This window comes from Girardinichthys multiradiatus, chromosome 1, assembly GCF_021462225.1.
Source record: "Girardinichthys multiradiatus isolate DD_20200921_A chromosome 1, DD_fGirMul_XY1, whole genome shotgun sequence".
Classification (NCBI taxonomy): Eukaryota; Metazoa; Chordata; class Actinopteri; order Cyprinodontiformes; family Goodeidae; genus Girardinichthys; species Girardinichthys multiradiatus.
In genome coordinates, this window is record NC_061794.1 from 22,694,393 (window position 1) to 22,716,279 (window position 21,887).

At 37.0% G+C, this 21,887-nt stretch overlaps 2 protein-coding genes across 5 annotated transcripts in view; one reads left to right on the forward strand and one right to left on the reverse strand.

Moving 5' to 3' along the window:
• Positions 1 to 254: 254 nt before the first annotated feature.
• On the forward strand, positions 255 to 8,808 carry gnat2 (guanine nucleotide binding protein (G protein), alpha transducing activity polypeptide 2). 2 transcript variants are annotated; one of them, XM_047363242.1, is made up of 9 exons: positions 255 to 555; positions 3,416 to 3,458; positions 3,725 to 3,866; positions 4,023 to 4,180; positions 4,310 to 4,438; positions 4,832 to 4,961; positions 5,055 to 5,208; positions 7,451 to 7,666; positions 8,017 to 8,808. In XM_047363242.1, the coding sequence occupies exons 1-8, from the start codon at positions 450 to 452 to the stop codon at positions 7,639 to 7,641; spliced, it is 1,053 nt and encodes a 350-aa protein (XP_047219198.1). In that variant the 5' UTR covers positions 255 to 449; the 3' UTR covers positions 7,642 to 7,666; positions 8,017 to 8,808. The 2 variants fall into 2 exon arrangements, with proteins under 2 accessions (XP_047219198.1, XP_047219191.1); XM_047363235.1 differs by having other exon boundaries at positions 7,451 to 8,808.
• Positions 8,809 to 9,895: 1,087 nt separating this feature from the next.
• The window catches only part of gnai3 (guanine nucleotide binding protein (G protein), alpha inhibiting activity polypeptide 3), a 33,004-nt gene continuing 21,012 nt past the window's right edge, over positions 9,896 to 21,887 (reverse strand). For 2 of the 3 annotated variants that reach the window (XM_047363204.1, XM_047363213.1), the window contains exons 2-9: positions 21,212 to 21,254; positions 20,611 to 20,752; positions 20,365 to 20,522; positions 19,167 to 19,295; positions 16,695 to 16,824; positions 14,764 to 14,917; positions 13,681 to 13,890; positions 9,896 to 11,826 (exon numbers count right to left, since the gene is read on the reverse strand). In XM_047363204.1, coding sequence (XP_047219160.1) covers positions 13,700 to 13,890; positions 14,764 to 14,917; positions 16,695 to 16,824; positions 19,167 to 19,295; positions 20,365 to 20,522; positions 20,611 to 20,752; positions 21,212 to 21,254 — 947 coding nt within the window. In that variant the 3' untranslated portion in view covers positions 9,896 to 11,826; positions 13,681 to 13,699. Of the gene's footprint in view, positions 11,827 to 13,680; positions 13,891 to 14,763; positions 14,918 to 16,694; positions 16,825 to 19,166; positions 19,296 to 20,364; positions 20,523 to 20,610; positions 20,753 to 21,211; positions 21,255 to 21,762; positions 21,787 to 21,887 lie in introns of those variants that run through there. The other variant, XM_047363220.1, reaches the window with a different exon arrangement.

Below are 21,887 nucleotides of genomic sequence, written 5' to 3' on the forward strand. Positions count from 1 at the left end.
CTATAGGTTGTTTTTAACATGCATTATGTGCACAACACCAAGTCACATCAGATCATTTAAAAACAAATAATAATCGTATTGACTTCCAATAGTCTCAGATATGTCTGAGATAATTTCTCCTTCTTTTACATCAATCCCCACTGCCCTCAATAGACTAAATGGATTGTATGGCCAATCAGGAAGAGGCCCCTCCTAAGTCCACGTTTAAGAACAGGGAATTAAGAAGTGAATCTCTGCTGATGAAAACCAATGACTTCATTTGAGCCTCCACGACACTCCATCGAATCAAGACACATACAGGAAGGCTCAGCCCCCAACTTTCCAATCCCCTTCCGCTCCAAAATCACCTTCAGCACAATTAGTGCTGTGATTGGATTCTCTGCAGGTGCTCACATAGACCCGTCAAAATTTCCTTTCTCGAGGACCTTGAGAGTGCGGAGGAAGAAATCATGGGTGCAGGAGCCAGTGCTGAGGACAAAAAGTCCAAGGAATTAGAAAAACAGCTCCAGGAAGATGCCGATAAGGAGGCTAAAACAGTCAAACTGCTGCTGCTTGGTGAGTCGTCTTGAAAGTGGTCCTTGTTAGATAAAGTCATATTTTTTATCTTTTGCTGCAGGTGATGCACACTGCTTTGACTGATGGGTTTCAGATTCAGAAGACTTGGAGTACTCAGATCAATTTAAAGTTTTCTGAGTCTGCAATAACTTCAGAGAAAAGAGATGAAAACAATCAGCTAGTTTGACTACTTTTACTTCTAGGTTTGAAGACGAAAGTCAAATCCAACCATAACACAAAATTTGACCAGCAAAGGTTGGAAGTCGAAAGTTTCACTCTGAATCTACTCACCTTCTTGCATTTTGGTTCTGAACCAATTGATTTTGGTTTACAGCTCTCCCCGGATATTTTTGTAACTGCTAAATGCACTGGCTGCAGAGATGAAGCATAACCCCACTTCCACAATTTAGAATTGCACCCCAGCGAAAAGAAATCGTCACACAGAGTAGGTTTAAAAAAGTATGGCGGTAAAAAAGTTAATCCACAGCCTTAGATGACACTCAGGGAAAGTATTTACTGAATAATATATAGAGAAGATAAAAACTGTGAACACTTGTAAAAGGTTTTCATGTTAGTCATTGATGCTCAATATAACTGCTGCATAGCTTGACTTTTGTTTAAGCAGAGTTTCCTTGCAAATCTGGTAAGTTTATTAAAAACAGTCGCATCTCTTAGCTGGTCAGCAGCTGCTGACTTTCTAGTTCTAACAAAAAGACGCAGCTTCTTAAAAGATCACTGACTTTAGTCTAAATGAATCACAGCCCTGCAGTGATACGACAATCCGATTAGCTAACGGGTTTAGTGCAGATTCACTTGCTGAGGTCTTTGTTGATGTTCAACTCATACATAATGTGTAAAAAATGTTTCATAGCATTTAAATCTGACTGATTTAAATTGGTTCTCATTCTAGATTTTAAACTGATCTATATTTTATCCAATAGATTTTGGGATATTTTATAAATTACACAATAATAATTTTACCTTTCTAAAAGAAACTGTAGTTTGTTCCTCTTTTCATGTAATTCACACTGATGAATCTTGCAGTTTTCTGTCCCTGGCAAAGACAGTAATAACAGCCAAATAATTAAAGGAGAGCCCCCTGGTGGTAGAGGCAAAGAACTACAGATAGCCAAAATCTGAACATGTTTGGAGATTATTTATAAACTGAGGACCAGATGTATAAACGTGTCAATCTGTGAAATAAACACAAGTGATTTTTCTAATATAGCCCCACATGAAAACTTTAAGATTATTAAAAACTAAAACATATAAAAGACACATTAAAGCAGCTACAACCTGCTTTGAAGATGTAACGAGTTCTAGGAAAAGAAATGCAAGAAATGCAAATAGGAAGTTTAAGCAAATAGCAAAGAATTACTGTGATTGTCAACTTCACTAATTTCTTTGCACATTTAAATACCCCCCTTTTGGTTAGCAAAATTGACTTGAAAATAACATGATGGCACTTAACCTCTGTTGTGGTGAATGCTATATGTTTGAATGACATTTAAAAGTTGTCCTCTCACTCAATAACGATCACTAGCAGGGGTAAAAACCTGTGATCTTCTTTAAAAAGGTTGGATGAACCCTTTAAAAGCTCAGCAGTAAGTCTGGAGCTTAATGTGGCTTCAGTGAGAGCGAGGCGGTCATCTCTGACCGCTCTGTGACGGCATAAACTCCTTCAGCTCAGCGGCAGCTTTCGTGGAAGTGCAGAGCCTGATCTGCTTGGAAGCTTTTCTTCAGCCAGCACATCCAATTCTGCCGCTGAAATCATGTGATTAACCTACATTAGGCTTGCATGCACATTGCTCAGATAAATGGCAAATGGACTGAGTTTATTTGGTGCTTTTCTAGTCATACCAACCACTCTAAACGCTTTACACTAGAACCATATTCACCAAATTGTACTCACTAACGAGCACATGCTCATACACCGATTCGCAGATCAGTAGGCAACTTGAGGTTAAGTGCCTTGCCCAGGGACACATCAGTATGAGATAACCAGAAGCTGCAATCTAACCCAAAACCTTCCGATTGCAAGACGACCACTTTTCCTACAGTCATTCAGAGGCAAAACTAAATATTACAGTTCATGCAATGTGGTTTGCCAATGTGCAGTCTGCTGATGAGCATGGATGTAATTTATTAAGAAATGTTTAATGGTCAGACGTCTCCAAAGAATACTGGACAACCAAATTACTTTGAGGAAAAAACTCAGCAACATAATGAACAAATTAGCTTTTTTGGTGTGCTTTAATGTGATGTTGTTTCTTCAGCTAATGCACCTGCAGGAACAGCCCTCTTTAAAGAACCTTACAACCACCCAAACTTTACTGATCACTCTGACCTGTGGATTATAAGCAGAAATAGTTGTGCATATAATAATCAACAACGTCAACATGCCCTTTAAATCTTGCATTAATTTCATATTCATATTGACTTATTTATTCCATAATGTTTGGTGCATTCATTTTAATCAGATGTCCTTGCTCAGTGCCCTGAATTAGCAACAGGTTCGGTTTTTATGAGTTTATCTTGTAAATCTTTGATTGCATTTGTCACACAGTGTCAAACAGTTTGCACAGACATGTGTACTCCACAAACAACACTTTAAATCACATGTAAAATTTTTATAAAAAGGACAAAGTGCCATGATTCGGTACTGGGTAAAAAAACTCAACCAAACTAAAAATATTGGTTATTGTTAGAAGAAATTCAATGCCTCATATAATTTTAAACATTGAAAGTCTGATATTAAAGCACAGTCTTTAGATCATAAACATATATGTTTGATTGATGAAAAAAATGCATTGTAGAGAAGTCCAGACATGTCTTTACAGACATTTGCCTTCTTTTTCAGGTGCTGGTGAGTCAGGAAAAAGCACCATTGTAAAACAAATGAAGTAAGTAATGACTGGCATAAATGTTCAGGTTTATTTTAGCGATGAGAGCAGAGATAAAACAATCCACAGGGTGGGACTGTGGGCAACTAAATATATATGTTGGAGCTCTGGAACCAGTTAGCTTTAGTTGTACTTTTGTGAAGCTTAATAAATGAAGCAACTTTTATTTGATTATTGTGATATTTAGCATACACTGTTTCATATGACCTTTCCTCTACCTCAGTCAGGGTCAGTGATGAAAAATTGCTTTTTTTGCTCACACACAGGATTCTTCACCAAGGTGGTTACACAAAAGAGGAGCAACTGGAGTTTAGAGCAATCATCTTTGGCAACATCCTGCAGTCTGCTCTGGCTATCATCAGGGGCATGGAGATGCTTGCCATTGATTTTGGCTCATCCTCTGGACAGGTATACTGTCGTACTTAAAAGATGAACAGCAGACATGTCTGATGCAGAATATTAAAAATAAACTTGCATTTAGAAAATGAAAAATAAACAAGAGAAATAAATAAATAAAAATAAACTTGCATTTATGATCTGTGTTTATTGTGCATGACACCACAGGAGGATGCACAGAAGCTGCAGAACTTGTCAGACTCCATCGAAGAGGGAACAATGCCTCCTGAGCTGGCCGATGTCATCAAGAAGCTGTGGAAAGACTCTGGAGTGCAGGCTGCGTATGAGAGAGCTGCTGAGTTCCAACTGAACGACTCTGCTGGCTAGTGAGAACCTGTCCTTGACATAAAAACAAACTAAAATGACTGATCAATGACTGATCAATAAGTGTGTGTAAATACGAAGGGCTTATATGTGAATCTTGATTGTTCTGATGTTTGTCCTGACATCTTCAGCTACCTGAGTGAAATGGACAGAATCTGTCTGTCGGACTACATGCCCACCGAGCAGGACGTGCTGCGATCTCGAGTCAAAACAACTGGTATCATTGAGGAACAGTTCTCCTGCAAAGAGTTGCACTTCAGGTGAGCTCCAACCCAGCCAACATTTACATATTGAGCCCATATGTGTAGAAAATGGGTTGAATAATGGGCCCAATGTAGGAAACGTATTGGACCCCAAGTTAACTTCTTACCTGGTTTGATGCAGAACAGCCGTGGGGAAAAATTTAACTCATATTGGGGTGTTTGGCCCAATTTCAACAGATTTTTCGCAATACCCATTTGAGAGCCATCAAAGATCTATATAAGTGTCCAAAAAGTCTTGTTTTAGCCCTGGCTCAGTTCTTAGTCATCCAGCCTGTGCAAAAGCCACACGGGCCTCACTTATACATGTTAGCTGGGAATTAAAAGAACAAACTAAAAGCTTGGTGGGTCCAGACACTTAAAGAGCTTGTCACACTTTTCTGTGCTGTACAGGATGTTTGATGTGGGAGGACAGAGGTCAGAGAGAAAGAAGTGGATCCACTGTTTCGAGGGTGTGACCTGCATCATCTTTTGCGGCGCTCTCAGTGCTTACGACATGGTGCTCGTAGAAGATGATGAAGTGGTGAGTTAGAACAGCCGCTATGTGGTTTTAAAATAAAAATAAAATGTAACATGACAGTGAGTAACTCTCCGTATTTGTCATTGGGGCTTCCAGAACCGCATGCATGAGTCCCTCCATCTATTCAACAGCATTTGCAACCATAGATTCTTCGCTCTGACCTCCATTGTGCTTTTCCTCAACAAGAAGGATCTCTTCGAAGAGAAGATCAAGAAAGTCCATCTGAGTATCTGCTTCCCAGACTATGACGGTAAGGGAAATAATAAATAAGAATTATAGAGACTAGGTACGGACTGCTTTTAGTAAAAATGCTATGATATCACAATTATTTACAAAAATATAAAAATCACTTATTTTCCACATAAGCATTGTTACTCTATAGATGGATTTAAAACATGGGGTTATTTCTTTCTTTTATGAGGTCTCCATCCACTGTTGCAGGAAAGTAGACGCTATTGCTTAAATAGCAGTCAATGCAGCATTCTATTTAGTACAAATTTAAACATAAAATAGGTAAACAGAAGTTTTGTGAGTTTTGGGTGCTTGAATATCATGTTAAATCATAATATGTCATCTCCTCTGTTTGGTGATTTTCAACATTTCTAAGAAAACCTTTGGAATAATGGGACCAAAAGTCCATCCATTCAGGCTGCCTCCACTAAAATGGGTAAATTGTCTTGAAGTTATCAGGAGATATATAAAAGCCTAATTTTTTTAAAGCCAAATTATTTATAATATTTTAATTACTTATATTTATGGGGCACTTGATCTTAAACAGTTAAAATTGCTTTGCTATGTGGATTTTTTTAACTACCTTGCCTTCTTGGAAAGAGCATAGTTATATGTTGGAATTAAGAAACTGGCTGGTGATTGAGATTATTAGGTATTGTTTTGTCACCTGGAGATACAATAAAGCGGTTATATGTCCAAATATGAAACATCCATCATCTTGCTGGGGTTGTTTATCAGCTGTGTGGAGCAAGGTTGAAGTGAAGGATTTAGTCCATTTACAGTTTTCCTGTATAGCTTTGCCAATTAGTGACTAGAAGTTAGGTCATATAATTGCTTGTCTGTTTTCAGGCACCTAAAACTTCTAAAACGCGTCTCTTTGATTATTTTGAACTTTTCTTGATCCAAACAGCCCAGTAGTACTTCCTTTCCAAAGAGAAGAAACCCAGTCACACTTTCTCTGGCATCTCAATAAAAGGACATTAAACTATATAAACTGTATGATGGGGAGTTTTAGGTTTGAAGCCATGTGATAATTTTGTCATTACATTTAAATTCATTTTTTGTCATAGTCGTTTCACATAGATATAATTAAATTTTATAATGGATTACATGTCTTTCATTTTAGTGATGTAGGAAGACACCACAGCATAGTAGAATTATGTATTTATCACTGTAGCATACACAATTTGATCACCATATTAGATAGGTTGCAAACTGATATTTTGGACATTTAGAAAAACTCTCGCAGCTCTCACTCGACATCTATACAGCACATGTAAACCCCTGCCACAGAGTCAACGCAACTATTACAAAAATATCATAGCAATGATTCAATAATAGCATTACGTTATCGCTTTCTATGCTGTCAGCACTGATAAAGATTCACTAACCTCAGCATGATGGATGTTTTAAACTGAAAGTGAAAGTGACTCAAATCCTATATTTAACTGGCCACTTGGTCAGTTAAGATCATTGAAATATGATCTCCAAATGATTAGTTGATCATTGAATATAAAACAAAATTGTTGCTAATAAAAACAAAAAAAAATGACATGGTGATAAAAAAAATGGTAAAAACACTGATGCAGCAGAAGACTGAGAACTCCATGCCGTTGATCCCAATACATTTGCACTATTGAAACTGGGCGTGCATCAAAGATGACATGCATACTCCAAACATATGACAGGACTAGAAGTTCCACACAATCCCCTTCGTTTCCTCTTATTTAGAGAAACCTGAGATGTTTTTCTTTTAATATAACAGCATAAATGCCTTTAAAGGAAACAGTGACAGCAGCTTTTGTCACAAGTTAGTCATCTTTGGTCATTTTAGTTAGTCTAGCTTTAGTTGGCTACATGTACAATAGGTTTCGTCACAACGCTAGTGAAAAGTAGTGTTGGACATTAATTATATTATATTTTTAATGGTTAACTAGATCTGATTGGGTGTCTCCTCGCTCCAACATTTTCACATTACTTGTTGACAAAAATCTCCATCATTTTACTCATAGTTTTACCCTTTTTGTTTAAATTTTCATGAAGTTTTTTTCTAGTTTCTGTCTGTATAAAAGTTTGATGATAAAATGTATTCACATTTTTCATCAACAAATGGATAACTGTAAAAAACCGAAACTAAATAAAACCATTGTATACCTTGATAGCAGAAACCAGCCCATGCCTGGCCCAGATTATAACTGACGACAGGGCAGCGTTAGTACGTCTCTATTACCGATGCATGTATGTCGAAAAAATGTTTTCAGGTCCCAACACGTATGATGACGCCAGCACCTACATCAAGACACAATTCTTGGATCTGAACATGAAGAAGGGTCAGAAAGAAATCTATTCCCACTTGACCTGTGCCACAGACACAAAGAATGTCGAGATCGTGTTCAACGCCGTGACGGACATCATCATCAAAGAAAACCTTAAAGACTGCGGTCTGTTCTAAGCAGCTCCAAAGTGAAAGGAGAGAGGTACGGGACAACATCTACTATATACTGTGTTCCTATACAGTAATAGGACCCACATGAGGCAGACCCCTGCAAATTCAATTAAGTAAATATTACCTGACCACCCTGTGTTGCCTGGCAACAACACCTGGCCATAACATGAGCAAACAGAAACTCAACAAGAACGTTTAGACCCGGTGAGACTGCTGAGTATGACAAATATAAATAATATGACTGATGTAATCCCTGTAATGACTTGTGATAAAGATCCATTATTCTTTTTATTTATATCCTTCCATCCTTCCAACATTTAAAAACAGAAGAAAATGCTTAATAAGATTTTAACATATTTTACTCATGTTTGCTCATTTCAGAAAATCTTTTTCAACCTTAACCCCACACACATTAGCATTAAGAAAGAAGTGTATTGATGGAGCACAGAGGGTCCTCAGACTGTCCTGTTTTATGCCATCGTCTCCATGCCAAGTTGTGGTTGAATGCTCCTAAAGAACATAACCATCTCTGACGTTATCTTCCTGCAACTCGCTGCATGTCCAGCTGGGTCAAAACCATTACGAAGTCACCATGTGAATGTTGTGGAACTACAGATTTCTACACAACTAAAAAGGTTAAAGGTGTGAAGATGAAATAGATACTACTTTGATCCTCACTGCGTTTTTGAAACTTATAAATTGTAAATGATAATTACTCTGAAAGCCAAGATCTGTAATATATCTAAAACAATTTGGGAGAACTATAAATATTCTGAATAGACATTTAATTTTTTGTTTTATTTTTGAGTACAATAGTCTCTGTGAACTTGATATTTAAGCTGAAAAGTTTCTGAGCAAATATCTCTGATATTCCCAGTGCTTCCAGTTTGTCCAGATTACAAACCCAATTGTGCACGTATCAAATCTAAATAGTGTTAATGTATTGAATTCACTTAACATTTTAATGTGATGAAAAAATCTGACAACAACAAACATGATAGATGAACTTTGTACATAACAATAGTAAAGTAATATTTTGGATGATGAATTATCTGGAAACATATAAGAGGAAAACACTAGAGGATGGATGCTTCATGATGAAAAGTGAATGGAAATCGACTGTGTTCTTTCTTATGAAATGTAGAGGCATGAAATAAAGATGCATTAACTTCACATGTGTGTATGTCTCTTTGCTGCAGAATTACATCACCATTGAACAAAGTAGATCAAATTAGAAAAAAGGCTGTCAAAACAACTTTAGCCTGCTGCTTGTTGAGGACAATGCTGCTGTTTTATAAATACCGTTTCAATGTAAGGGGAAATTGCAGCACACGGAAGGGAAGTTCATAACTGATAGATGAAAAGAAATTAATACTACATTTATTAATTCAGATGTTTTTCTTGGATAAATTTATCAACTGATCATTTCTTTTTAGCCAGGTAAATAATGCAGTGGAAATGCAGAAGATAATAATGGTTCTTATGGTGGGAAAGGGTCTTTCATCTTGTTATTATACAGAACTCAGAATAGTTTGTTACCCAGTGAATGTATATTACTGCGCTGCTTTTATAACCAGTGAGTTTATAAACTCAGTTCTAGATTCATGCATCGCCATTTTGTCCAACATCATAAAAAACGATTTCATACTTGTATAATTATGCGTATCAGTTTATTTTACTTTTTAGTTTAATTATTTTGTAATTATGAATATCTATATTTATAAAGTCCATTTAAACTCACCTATAATTTAATTTTACAGAATATTATTGTCTGAAGGCTTTTTATTACAAACTAATTTTGTTAGTTTTGATCAACATTTGGATGCAATGACGTGGCTCAGAGTTGCCTCTCTGGTTCTGGAATACCAAGGTTTAATTAAACAGTTAAGAAAACGCTGCTACAACAGCAACCCAAGATAGGTACCTACTTCAAGTAAGATACTGACGGCTCATAACCTCTCCATAGAGACCTAAAAAATAATCCAACTATTCTATTAATTATGAAACAGTGCAGTTCAACTGAATAACTTTAATGTAGCGTCTTTATGTAAAAAAATCCAGCGCTTTGGCACCCAGTTCATGGACAATGCATCAACATTTCAGCTTGTCCAACAATGAAATGCTGAAGACTTAATGAAGAGATTTACCTAGATCAAAGATACAGTGGAAATTTTGGATTAAAAAGCTGATGATCTGTTGGGAATAAATCAGCAAAAGAAACTCACAAAACCTCCATTTATCCCAACCTGAGACAAGTAGATTAATGAAAGTCAGACTTTATTTTGCTGTTTACAAGCTTTAGCCTTTGCACAACAGCTGGAACACAAAAGCTCTCTGTTAAGACAGATGTAACCCTGAAGTGTAAAATCATTGTCCTGATGATCTCTGTCACGAGATATCCTTCTTTGATCATGGACCGACTATGCCAGCATTGTTCTTTAAATAATATCCTCTGTAATTCAGTCCTTCAGTAATAAAGCCTGACTTATCCTGATTTTAGGATCAGTATCTGCTTAAAATTAATCCAAACATGTGCAAACATTTTGGGTGTCCTGTGGGAGCCTTTCAACAGAACACCATGGAGGGAAGAAATTGGTAAACCCAGTAGTTCAGTAATGTATAAAACCAAATTTAGTAACAATAACATGGAGTTTCTACACAACTTCTTTTGAGGTCCCACAATGAAGCATGTCAACCAGGTCCAGTTCTGGATCAGAGTCAATGTAACACCTTCATCCTTTTTTTTTCAGTGTAGTAGTTTTGTTGCTGTGTTCAAATAATTGTCCTATTGATGACCAAATGTAGGCCAAACTTTAACTAATTCTCTTGAACTGAGAACTTTGGTATACAGCGGAGTCCGGCTGTTCGACTTAATGTCTAGAATGTGGCCAGGTCCTGTGGTTGCAGAACAGACCCAAATCCTTCCACCATCATGCTTGAAAGCTGACGGGCGGTACGTGTTCTAATATATGTTGAGTTATCTAAAATCGTGGTGATGAAGCTCTACTTTGGTTTCAACTTACCATAGGATGACAGACGTCTCTGGGTTCATTATGATGAAACCTTGCTAATCTAAAACATATGGCTGCATTCATTTGAGAGCAAAGATACATTCTCCTACTACTATTCTCGTTCAGTATTTTTCAAAAATGGCCAAAAATGGAACTTGCTGAGACATTCACTCCTGGGGGAACGCCCTAAATTGGCTGTTATTTTAACTCTACAGTCCAATTGAAGCAGCGAGGGTGTATTTATTTTTTCAGATAACCACATTAACATTAAGGGAAATTTTATTTTTACCATGACTGCACAGCAGCAGCAAATATTATAAGCATGGCTAAAGGCCAAAAACACCTCTACATTTCTATAAAGATACCCACTTTTATGTTTTCAGTATATCACCTCAAAAGAAAAAACAGACAAGAATTGACCTTTACTGATTAAATAATATTAGCCATATTTATAGTCCACTTAAAAAATAAAATGTGAATAAACAAGCAGAATAAAATAAAAATGTCCTTTCAAACTGATTTCATCAGGGATTTGTTTCAGGATTAAAATATTGTTCACTACATTGTGCTCTAGTTTAAATCACAATAACTAAGTGGACAATTGGTATGCAACTGATTTCATTGGACTCTATCTGCTTTCAAACAATAACATCACATATAATATATATAAACTGCTCACATCAAAATCTTTTCACATACTACAAATATTAAAAGTATTAAATCGATAAACAACATCTAATAATTAAAATAAAACTTACCAAAAAGCAAAAAGTTGTTAAAAGATAAACACAGACATTAAAGACAAGACACAACAAATAGAAATGTGAACTGAATTTTCATAAACCACGGTGAAATGTAGTGTTGAGCTATTTTTTCTTTTTCTTTTCTGTTTTGGTCCTTTTGCAGATGACAAACTACAGTATATGTGAATGCAAGTGAGACCTCATGTGTCTGGATAATCAAATGATATTAAATACATCTGGACTCACAGAAATCATTTCAAACGTCCCTAGGTCACTTTCTTCAAGTGTGCACCACATCTGAAAATTTAACTGAGAGAAAAGTGGCCAGAGTTGCCCTTTAGATCCTGCTTGTAGCTAGGCCACAAGTGTAGTCTTTAGTTAAAAACTATGTTCCAATTCGTCAAGACATCCCAGAAATCCAGAATCTTTCAAATCACCTGCAAATGAAACAAAAACATATTACTGATACATCACTATTCAGAAACAGAACAATGTCATAAACACCCAGAGGTTTTCATATCATTCATATCCTTTCTACTCATAAGTGTATACATTTAGATTTAAAATTAATTTCAATTTGTTTCTGATAGGAAATAAGACAGGCATATCTCAAAAGATAATAAAACCTCAAAAGGCAGCCCCTCCAAACATGAGCTTGAAGGGCCTCCTAGCCTCCACTCTATAGCTCCCTTCACAGATTGTCTGTCAGATCCAAGTAGGGACTCTGCCCATAGGACTACTCCGAAACATTTATATAATTTTAAATAAAGAAGAATAAGATAATTGTTTCTAATACTTTTCAGGTTTTGGTCCCTAAAATAAAAAATAACAAAGACATGTGACATTAGCTATCAAGATCCACTAATGATATTGCCTCATCTGGATATAAAGTGTCATTTAATATTTTTCAGAAATTAACCGTTGTGATGTTATGAAATAATACTTAAAATTATGTATGGAAATTATGGACATTGCAGGTAAGTTTATGAGGGTGAAAACGTTTGACCAATCCAATACCAAACTATTCTGCACAGCAGCAGGTCTTAGCTAAAGAGTCCTGATTCTAAACCACACTGACCTGCCTGAGGTCCAGTTTGTCTGACACTGAAAATATTGACACAAAATGTAGCAATGACAAAATATACAAAATTCATCCATTTCAAACAAGTATGAGAACATGCAACATGCTATCTGACAATGCCACAAAATTCTAATTAAATATAATTTTATTCTTAATAAAATATTCTTGTGTCAACATTTGAAAGGTTTAACCAATGTTAGCATAGTTAGCAGTTAACAGATGGTTGTGTGGTTTTAAGATGTTCTTTCTTCTTGTAATAATCTATGTAAATTTAAAGTTCATTAAGTAAAGTTGGTGTTCCAACTGCCAACTTTAGCTTGTTAACATTTAGCATGTTAGCAGGCTAACATTAGCATGTTCCAAAGATTGCAGCTGAAAATTCTGCAGTTTTGAGGTCAATGATTAGCAATGTTCCACACTTATACACTAAATTATTTGATCAGGTCTTAGTTAACCCATGTCAGGATTTTACTGTAGTTTTCAAGGATAGTTATTATTATTTCTTTTTATTCTCTTGTTTTGGCTTGTGCCCTTGAGTTAGGTGTAATGTCAAAAAATAATGACACTGCATTAAATATTTAGTTCTTTATTAAGAAAAGTTTACATATTGATGTTTAACCTGTTAATTATTTATCTGGGAAAAATAAATTGATTCAGATTCAGGTCTGGTATGAGGTCCATCTCCCAAAATACTGTTTTAGTTTACCCCAGATGTGCTCTCTGTTCTGGTGTCCAAATGACTCATCTGTTTAAAGAACATTATTCCAGAAGTCCTGATCTTTGTCCATGTTCTCTCTGACTGTTGTCTGGCCTTCAAGTTACAACATAAGTAAAATAAATAAGGTACAGTTATTAAAAATGGCATACTGATGTATGGATATTCAAGATTTTCACATCTTCTGTATTTTTGAACCAGTAAATCTTTTTTGTGGCTCTAAGTGCTCAAAGAGAATACTTGAGCTGACTACCTTAGTGTTTGGATCTTTGGATGGATGGATGGATGGATGGATGGATGGATACAACATGTAAACAACAGAAGAGTAATCAAAGTCTTGAAATTCAAATATTTACCCATACCCTGGTTTCTTTTGGCATATTTATCCAAACTAAATCTGTGAAGGATTGTTGGACATGGAGCTATCTAACAACTGAAACAAACAGATAATATTAATATATTATTAGAAGCTCAGCTACAGTTCAGCATATTGACCTGGAAGGTAGCAGGAGCATCAGTAGAGTCCAATCTCTCTCAGGTTGATCTTGATGATGACATCAGTGACCGCATCAAACACAAACTGCACATTCTTGGTGTCTGTGGCACAAGTGAAGTGGGTGTAGATATCTTTTGTGTCCTTTCGTTTATTTAGGTCTTCAAACTGGCACTGGATGTAAGCTGCTGCCTCTTCATATGAGTTCTCATCTAAAATAAAAAAAAAGTCATGGTACCACTGCATAATACTGCTTACACTGTCACAGAACTTAGAGGTTACTTTCCCTGAACGAATATGTTACTTACCCTGAACTTAGAGGTTACTTTTACTTAAGTTAGAGATTACTGTCCCAACAACTTAGAGGTTACTTTGTTCAAATTCAAGGTTACATCCCCTGGATTTAGAGGTTACCTTCCCAAAACATAGAGGGTATTTTCTCAGAACTGAGAGGTTACTTTCCCCAAATTTAGAGGTTACTTCCCCAGATATTAGAGGTTACTTCCCCAGATTTTAGAGGCTACTTTCCCTGACCTTAAAGGTCACTTTCCAGTAAATTCGTTTTCTAGAATTTAAGAAATACTTTCTGGGAACTTTCATTAAACTCAATGGATACCTTACCTGAACTTACGAGGTACTTTCAGGGAACTTTGCAGGTACCCTTCTGGAACTTGTGTGGCACTTACTACATACTAAGTTTGGGTAAAGTACTTGGCACATTTTGGAAAGTAGCTGATAAGTTTTGGGAAAGTAACCTCTACGTTTGTGGATATCGTGGACTGTGTTATGTGTTACAACCTGGCAAAAAGCTGTTCTTTCAGGACCAGTTGTTATGTTCCCTTGTATTGAGAAGCTCTAAAACGCTTTAGAGCTATGTATTAATTAATTAATATTATAAAACATAAATCAATATCCCAAAGTTCAGAAAATAATTAATTCAAAACAGAATCAGAGATTATTACTAAAACAGTATTTTTAATTTAAAAGTTGACTTTCAGATGTAACAAATAAAGGAGCAGTTACAGAAAATCTGAGACTATAAGAAGAAATTCTTAACAAAATGTTAATGTACAGATTTGTCTCACCGGTGTACTCAGGGTAGCAGATAGTAAGTGGACTCCTGGCGATCTTCTCTTCGAACAAGTCCTTTTTGTTAAGGAAGAGGATGACGGAGGTGACCGTAAACCATTTATTGTTGCAGATGGAGTCAAACAGCTTCATGCTCTCGTGCATCCGGTTCTGTGGAAGACATCTGTTGTTAATTTACCCCAAATATGGCTATTTCACATGTTACAGACTAAACTCTGTTGTTTCACTTTATAGCCTTTTAAAACCTTGCAAGCACTGAACTATTTAGTGCCAGCGGGTGTAAAGGCTCCAATTTATTGCTGCGACTTCATGTGGCTCATAAATGAAATGCCACATGTAATGCTGTAAGAAATCAAGCTTATAAAGTCGTATTTCACAAAGCAGGGCTTGCCAATAAACTTTCAAAAACGTACAGTAAGTTGCAGTCACTATTTTTTAATTTTTGCTGATTGACTCGCCTAAAGAGAGTGAGAAAGCCAACAATAAATCTTGTTAAAAGCGAGTCTTGGAGATTGTTTTTTTTCTCCCTCTCTTAACATCTTCTTTACAACGAGTGATGATATGATCTTGTAGCAATTTCCTGATTTAAGAAGGTCAGGACACATCTGCCATACTATATGACATATACACTTCTTTTTCCATGTTGAAGAAATGGGCTTCTGTGTAATGTAGAAATGTAGAATCAAGAATTCATTAAGTCATTTAAAGGTTTACACTCCGATCGCCTTAAGAAAGAAAAGTATAAATTACAAAAAATGCTGCAGTTAAACATTTTACAAGAATTGTCAGGGCTACCAATAATTGTGGCACGTCTGATTTTACTAAAACCAAATATTTCCTATAACACCATTCTGCGACTGAAAAGATCTGAAGTTAAAGTTTTTGCAGAAAAGATTAATTTATTTTAGATTTAAATTATGCTATTTATGCTTCTAAACATGTTGAATAACCATATTAAAGGTTAGACAACAATAATTACAAGGTTCTGCAGGGGAGCCTTGAGCCAACCATAAGCAACAAACTACCTGATATATTCACCCAAATTTCAACCTTTTGAGAATCCAGTCCGATCAACCAGCATGCTCCCACAAATATCAGCCACAAAGATGCTTGAATGACAATGTTGGCCAGTCAGATACTACATAAAGGATTTTTGCATGTTTCCTCTGGTATTTTGCCAATTTATCTAATCTTTAGGTCTCTTCACAAATTCTCTATCAGATTCTGAGTAACTCAAAAAAGTTATCAGAAGATGTACTCAAACTAACTTTAAACCTAAATCTGTCAGGGATATGAATAATCTCTGGCTGAACTGTCGCTGCTTCAACTGTAGCTGGACCCATTGTCAGTCTTTTACTTTACTGATCCTACTTGGCAGTTTTGGATGATGTTTTGCAGGTCTTGGCTGGATATACAGTCATCATTTCAGTCTTCCTTAGTTTATTACTTGATGCTCCTCCAAGAGTTTTTTATCGCCAAATTATGCAGAAGCTGTCTGGATCTCAACACACATATCGGGGGTTTTCTGCAGCAGTATAATATACAACTAAATCCCACTGAAGAACAAAGGTGACCAAAAAACAGGAAAAACCACAAATAACACCTACTGTAAGGTCCCCAAGTTATGTGCACAGAATGCAAAAGTTGGTCTGTTATAAGGGAGATTTTGATACAGTTAAACTGTAATTTACATCGAAATAGCAAAACAAATTGAAAACTAGATTGTGACATTTTGTTTTATAGAAAGCGACATATATGTTATGAGAGTTTGATTGATTTTCGATCTTAGCCAGCTTGTTTAGGATGCAGCCACGGTTTAATTTTCCACACCCGCACACCTTTTTAACTTATGACCACAGAATATTGATCTTGTGGCTGTAAATCATGAACTCATGGCCACTCCAGCAATTGCACATCCATCACTTACCATTTCCTCATCCTCAGCCAAGACGAGGTCATAGTCACTGAGCGCTACACAGAAAATGATGGCTGTGACTCCTTCAAAACAGTGGATCCACTTCTTTCTTTCTGAGCGCTGACCGCCGACATCAAACATCCTGCGGACACACAAACACACTGACTTAGTGCATTAATAAATGAGTTTACTCAGATCACTTTGATTATCATTTCAATATCGGCGGTTTACAAGGTTTTGTAATCCAGGGCTCAGGCACGCAGGGCTCAGGCCACCTGACTTTGTAATCTCCTGTTTGTGTGTGCGCTGCATTCGCCTCCACCTGAGGCGTTCTGTGGCAAACCAAAGCTATACTAAGCTGACACAGAAATGAAATGAAATGTCTGTCCTGCTACACCAATTCAGTGATTATACATTTTAAGGTTCTGATCACCGATGCTATTACAGTTAATGCTTTACCAATATTTCAAAGTACAGAACCTGGAAGGAAAAAATTAAATACTGGAAAGAGGAGTGAAGCAATCCAATTACAAAGATGGCTTGTGAAGTATTACACCAAAATCCATCAGCATTTATAAAATAGGTCATAATTTGCATGCGTAGTGTCTCAAAGCAACGTCATCTGAAGCTCAGCAGCCAAAAGGAAGGGGAAAATAAAAACACACAAAGAATATTATTAAACAGGGCCTTACAAAAGTATTAATTCCCATGAAACATTCTCATCTTTGTCCTGTTAGAACCATAAACTTCAATATATTTTATTGGGATTTTATGACGTGTAAAGACATGGTTTTAAAAATCGATTACAAATTGAAAATCAGAACAATTTGCCATGCATTTGTGTTCTGCGCCTCCTACTTTGAATCTAGTGCAGAAGTCACCTAAACACAGTTTAATTAATCATCACAAATATGGAAAAAGTAAGGTACAACTAAACTGACAGCCCAGGTAAGGAGAGCATTAATCTAAGAAGAACCCAATAGGCCCATGGTAACTCAGCAGGAGCTGCAGAAATCCACAGCTTAGGTGGGATAGTTTGTAAACAAGACAAATATTAGTCATGCACTCCACAAATCTGGGCTTTATGAAAAAGTAGAAAGCGATATTTTAAGAAAGCCACAATAAGTTGCATTTACAGTTTAGCACATACCATGAAGAGGAAACAGCAAATATGTGGAATTAGCTGTTCTTTTCAGACAAGACAAAATTTAAACCTTCTGGCCAAAACACCAAACTCTTTGTGTGGTAAAACGAACACAACACATTCAATTCAATTCAATTCAATTCAAAGATACTTTATTGATCCCCGAGGGGAAATTAGAATTCCAGTACAACCCATCCAAACATACATCATGACACAAGACAAGGGGGGGACGGGTCACCGAGGCTTTGCTGCCCACTCACAGGCGCTGCCCTTGCTAGATGAGAAAAGAGGCCACATTAAGAAAGTAGAGGGAAAAAAATGTATTTCACACTTTATCCTTGGCAAGATACAGTTTGAGATTGAAAAAAACCTCGGCACAAAGAAGCAACGCTGGGAACGGTGAAGGTGGTGTGAGGGGGTGCGGGAGACAGAGAAAAAGCGTCCTCCTCCACCGAGAGCAGAAAGAAAAAGAATCACCCTAGACACGACATCTGTATGATGAGACATAATGGTGGCAGTATCATGCTGTAGGGATGCTGTTCTTCAGCAGGTACAGGGAGGTTGGTCAGAGCTTAAGGGAATATGGATGAAGGTAAATACATGATAATCATGGAAGAAAACCCGCAAGAAGCTCCAAAAGACTTGAGACTGCGACACTTGCAGCAGGAAAATGATCCTAAATATGCAGCGAGAGCTATAATGCAATAGTGTAGGTCAATGTATAGTCACATTAGAATTGCCTAGTCAAAGTACAGATATAAATTGAATTGTTAATCTGTAGCAGGACTTGAAAACTGATGTTCACATGCTCTCTGTGCAATCTGACCGAGCCTGAGCTATTTTGGAAAAGGCAATATTTCTGTTTCTAGATGTGCAAAGCTGGTACAGATGTACTCTGAAGACTTGAAGCCGTAAAGGTCAACAAAGTATCAACTCTGAGGGGCTATGTACATGTCACACTACTTAGACTTGTATCATTTCGTTTTCATTTATGTGCTACTTTGTGTAAAATTCAACATTAAAGACAATAAACTTTGTGATTGTAATGTAACAAGTGTAAAACTTCGAGGGGTATGAATAACTCTGCCAGGCACTAATAACTAAACCTATTAAAACATGTCTATGTACTTTTATTTCTTTATGTATGAAGATATTATGAATTTCTACAAAACAATCGAAGCAAAATGTATTTGACAAGTAAACGGAACAACGAAGCCATCCACTATTATCTCCAAACAATACAGCAACCTGACTCAGGAGTGTTAAGCTTAAGAGGTTGTTTTCGTAGCAACAAAAGCTCTGTCAAGATATAATGTCTGTCATGATTTAGCAGTACTAACTTGAAGTAGAGATCTTTGAAGGTGAAGTGGGTTTCTACGATCCCAGTGGTCTTCACGCGGGTCCGCAGCACATCCTGCTGAGTTGGGATGTAGTTCGACTTGCAGATCCTGTCCAAGGCATTCAAGTAGCTGAGGGACACAAAAGGACATGATCTAAGAGCAAATATTTAGGTTTGTAGAAAACCCCAAACTGTTTCTGTGATTCAGTGTTTGTTTTCATCTTCCGTCAACATCATGCAGTTTAATCAAGTTCTGAAGTGGCTTTTAAAACTTAAAATGTCATGCTCGGCAGGAAAACATTTGTCAGATACTTAAGCTTGGTCATGTAGAGCAAAACATCTGAGGACGCCACAGAACAATACTAAATATGGGCTCATATTTTCATGGATGATAAACACTGGCTTCTTGTGGGCTGAGTACATACAGACTAACTCCACTGGTTCCTCTTGTCGCACAGTTTGCACAGTGCAAAGAGAGTCATGACAACTCAGGTGTTTGTACAACAAAGAATACGTTCTTCACACTGAGCAAAATCTTTGCTCAGGATGGGCGTGATATGAAGGGAAACAGTCGGCAGAAAACAGAGAACTGCATGAGCTGCTTCTGTGTTTGATTAGTAATATAAGACAATATTTGGCTCCTTGTTTGCTTTTTCACTAAAACAGACTCTTTCAGTCAGTGGTTGACTATAGTAACAAACTGACACCATTTTGTCATTAGTATAGTAATATAAAGCGCCTTGCAAAAGTCTTCATATCCCATTTAGTAACGTCAACCACAAATTTTAGTATGTATTTTACAGAGATTTCACATGATAAACCAAAACAAGGTAGTGTACAATTTAGCAGGCAAAATGTTTTCAAAATGTTTTTTAATTATATTTCTTTTAACAAATAAAAATCTAAAAACATGGTCTGGATTTAGATTCTTTACAATAACTTACTACTTTGTGTTTGTCTACCACATAAAATGAAAATTAAATGCAGTTAGCGGTTGCAACATCTAAATATGTGAAAACATGCAAAGCACTGTAAGTAGCAATTCAAAAGTCAACCCAGAAAAAGTAGAGATGCGAGGAGGGGCATTTTCCATTTTTACATGGTCATAAAACCACCAACAGAGCTGTGTTCAGACCTCAGTTTATATAAAAATGCTGGAGCTGATAATTAATGTGCATTGCTTGGTGTGAAGTTCTCACTATGCAGCCGAGTCATTGAGCTGATACTCTCGAGATCGATCAAAGCAAGCCTGGACACCGCTGTCGTTCCACAGCTTGTGAATCACACCGGTCAGCTCCGGAGACATCACTCCTTCCTCCGCTGTGCTCGCCAGGGTGAACAGCTGCCGCGCATCATCCTGGAAACAAGATCAATAACTGCTGACGCTGTAAAAGGACTCCTGTGGTGATTTAAACCACAAGGTTAGGATAAGGTTGTTAACTTACTGCCCGGGAAGCATCCCCAAAATCTATCTTCAGCAGCCCCATTGCCCTGATGATGGCCATGATGGACTGGATGGTATTGCTGTACACCACCACTTTGTATTGCTTGCACTCTTCTTCTGAGTAGCCATCCTCATGAATGATTCTGACGCATAAATTAAACAAAACAGACTCTCAGATTTCACATAAATATTTAACAGTTCAATGCAGGTTAAACAGTCATACATCTAATTACACATTTGCCAGATCTCATGCAGCACTGTCATTAGTACTGGACTTTTAGCTTCAGTGAGCAAACGGCATGCGTAATGTGGGAACCGGCGGATTATATTCAAGCCCTGCCAGGCAACAACAAGCCTTTGTGGCCTTTGTCTAACACGCTATGTAAAGAAGGGGCTTTGTCCTTTGCCTGAGTGGCGCAAAGTAAAGTTTCAACTGTGCCGCCACAACTTTTCCAGACAGATGAGCTCAACAATGTGGCAGTTAAAAGAGGGAGTGAGCCTCTTTCTTTAGCATGGTATAAAAATAGCAGAAAAAATCCCTGCAGAAACTGTTAAAAGTCATGAAAATTATCATCCTGATTGTGATAAAAGTTTGGACTTACTTCATCTGCTTGACAATAGTGCTTTTCCCAGATTCCCCAGCACCTGGAAAAAAAGAAGGAGTGATATGAAGCATCTGATATCATTTTCCACTCGTTCTCCATGTAGTATGTTTAGGCAGTGCATTCACTCATTTATGGTGGAGGGATTGGTGATCTGTTATACATTAGGTCGTATAAAAAACAATAGAAAGATGTTATCTGGATGGAAATTATCTACATGCAGGTATATCAAGTATTAAAAGTTGGGGGTTGGAAGCCGCTAAAAAATCCCATCATGCTTTTTGTACGGTTTAAAATCATTTAAAGAAGTGCTAGACAAGAATTTTAGAGTGACCAGCCTTTTCACTGGCCTTATGGAGCCTAGTAATGCAACACTGCCCCTCCCCCACCCGTTGACGGCTAAACCTACTTAGCCATCTAATGATGGCTGCTACACTTACAAGAATAGCATATTCAACTATTTGGAAGATTATTTGGAAAAACGTGGACGTCATGGTATGAAAAACACCCCTCACTGTTATTAAGTACCGAATCTTTTCACTTATTTTTACAGTTTGTTTTTTGTATTCAGTTCCATTATGAATAGTTTTCCAGATTTTAGATGAAGACTTTAATGTAGTTGTTATGATCCTGGACTGTTTGTCTGCACCATCTCTGTCTGCATGCTGATCGTCTC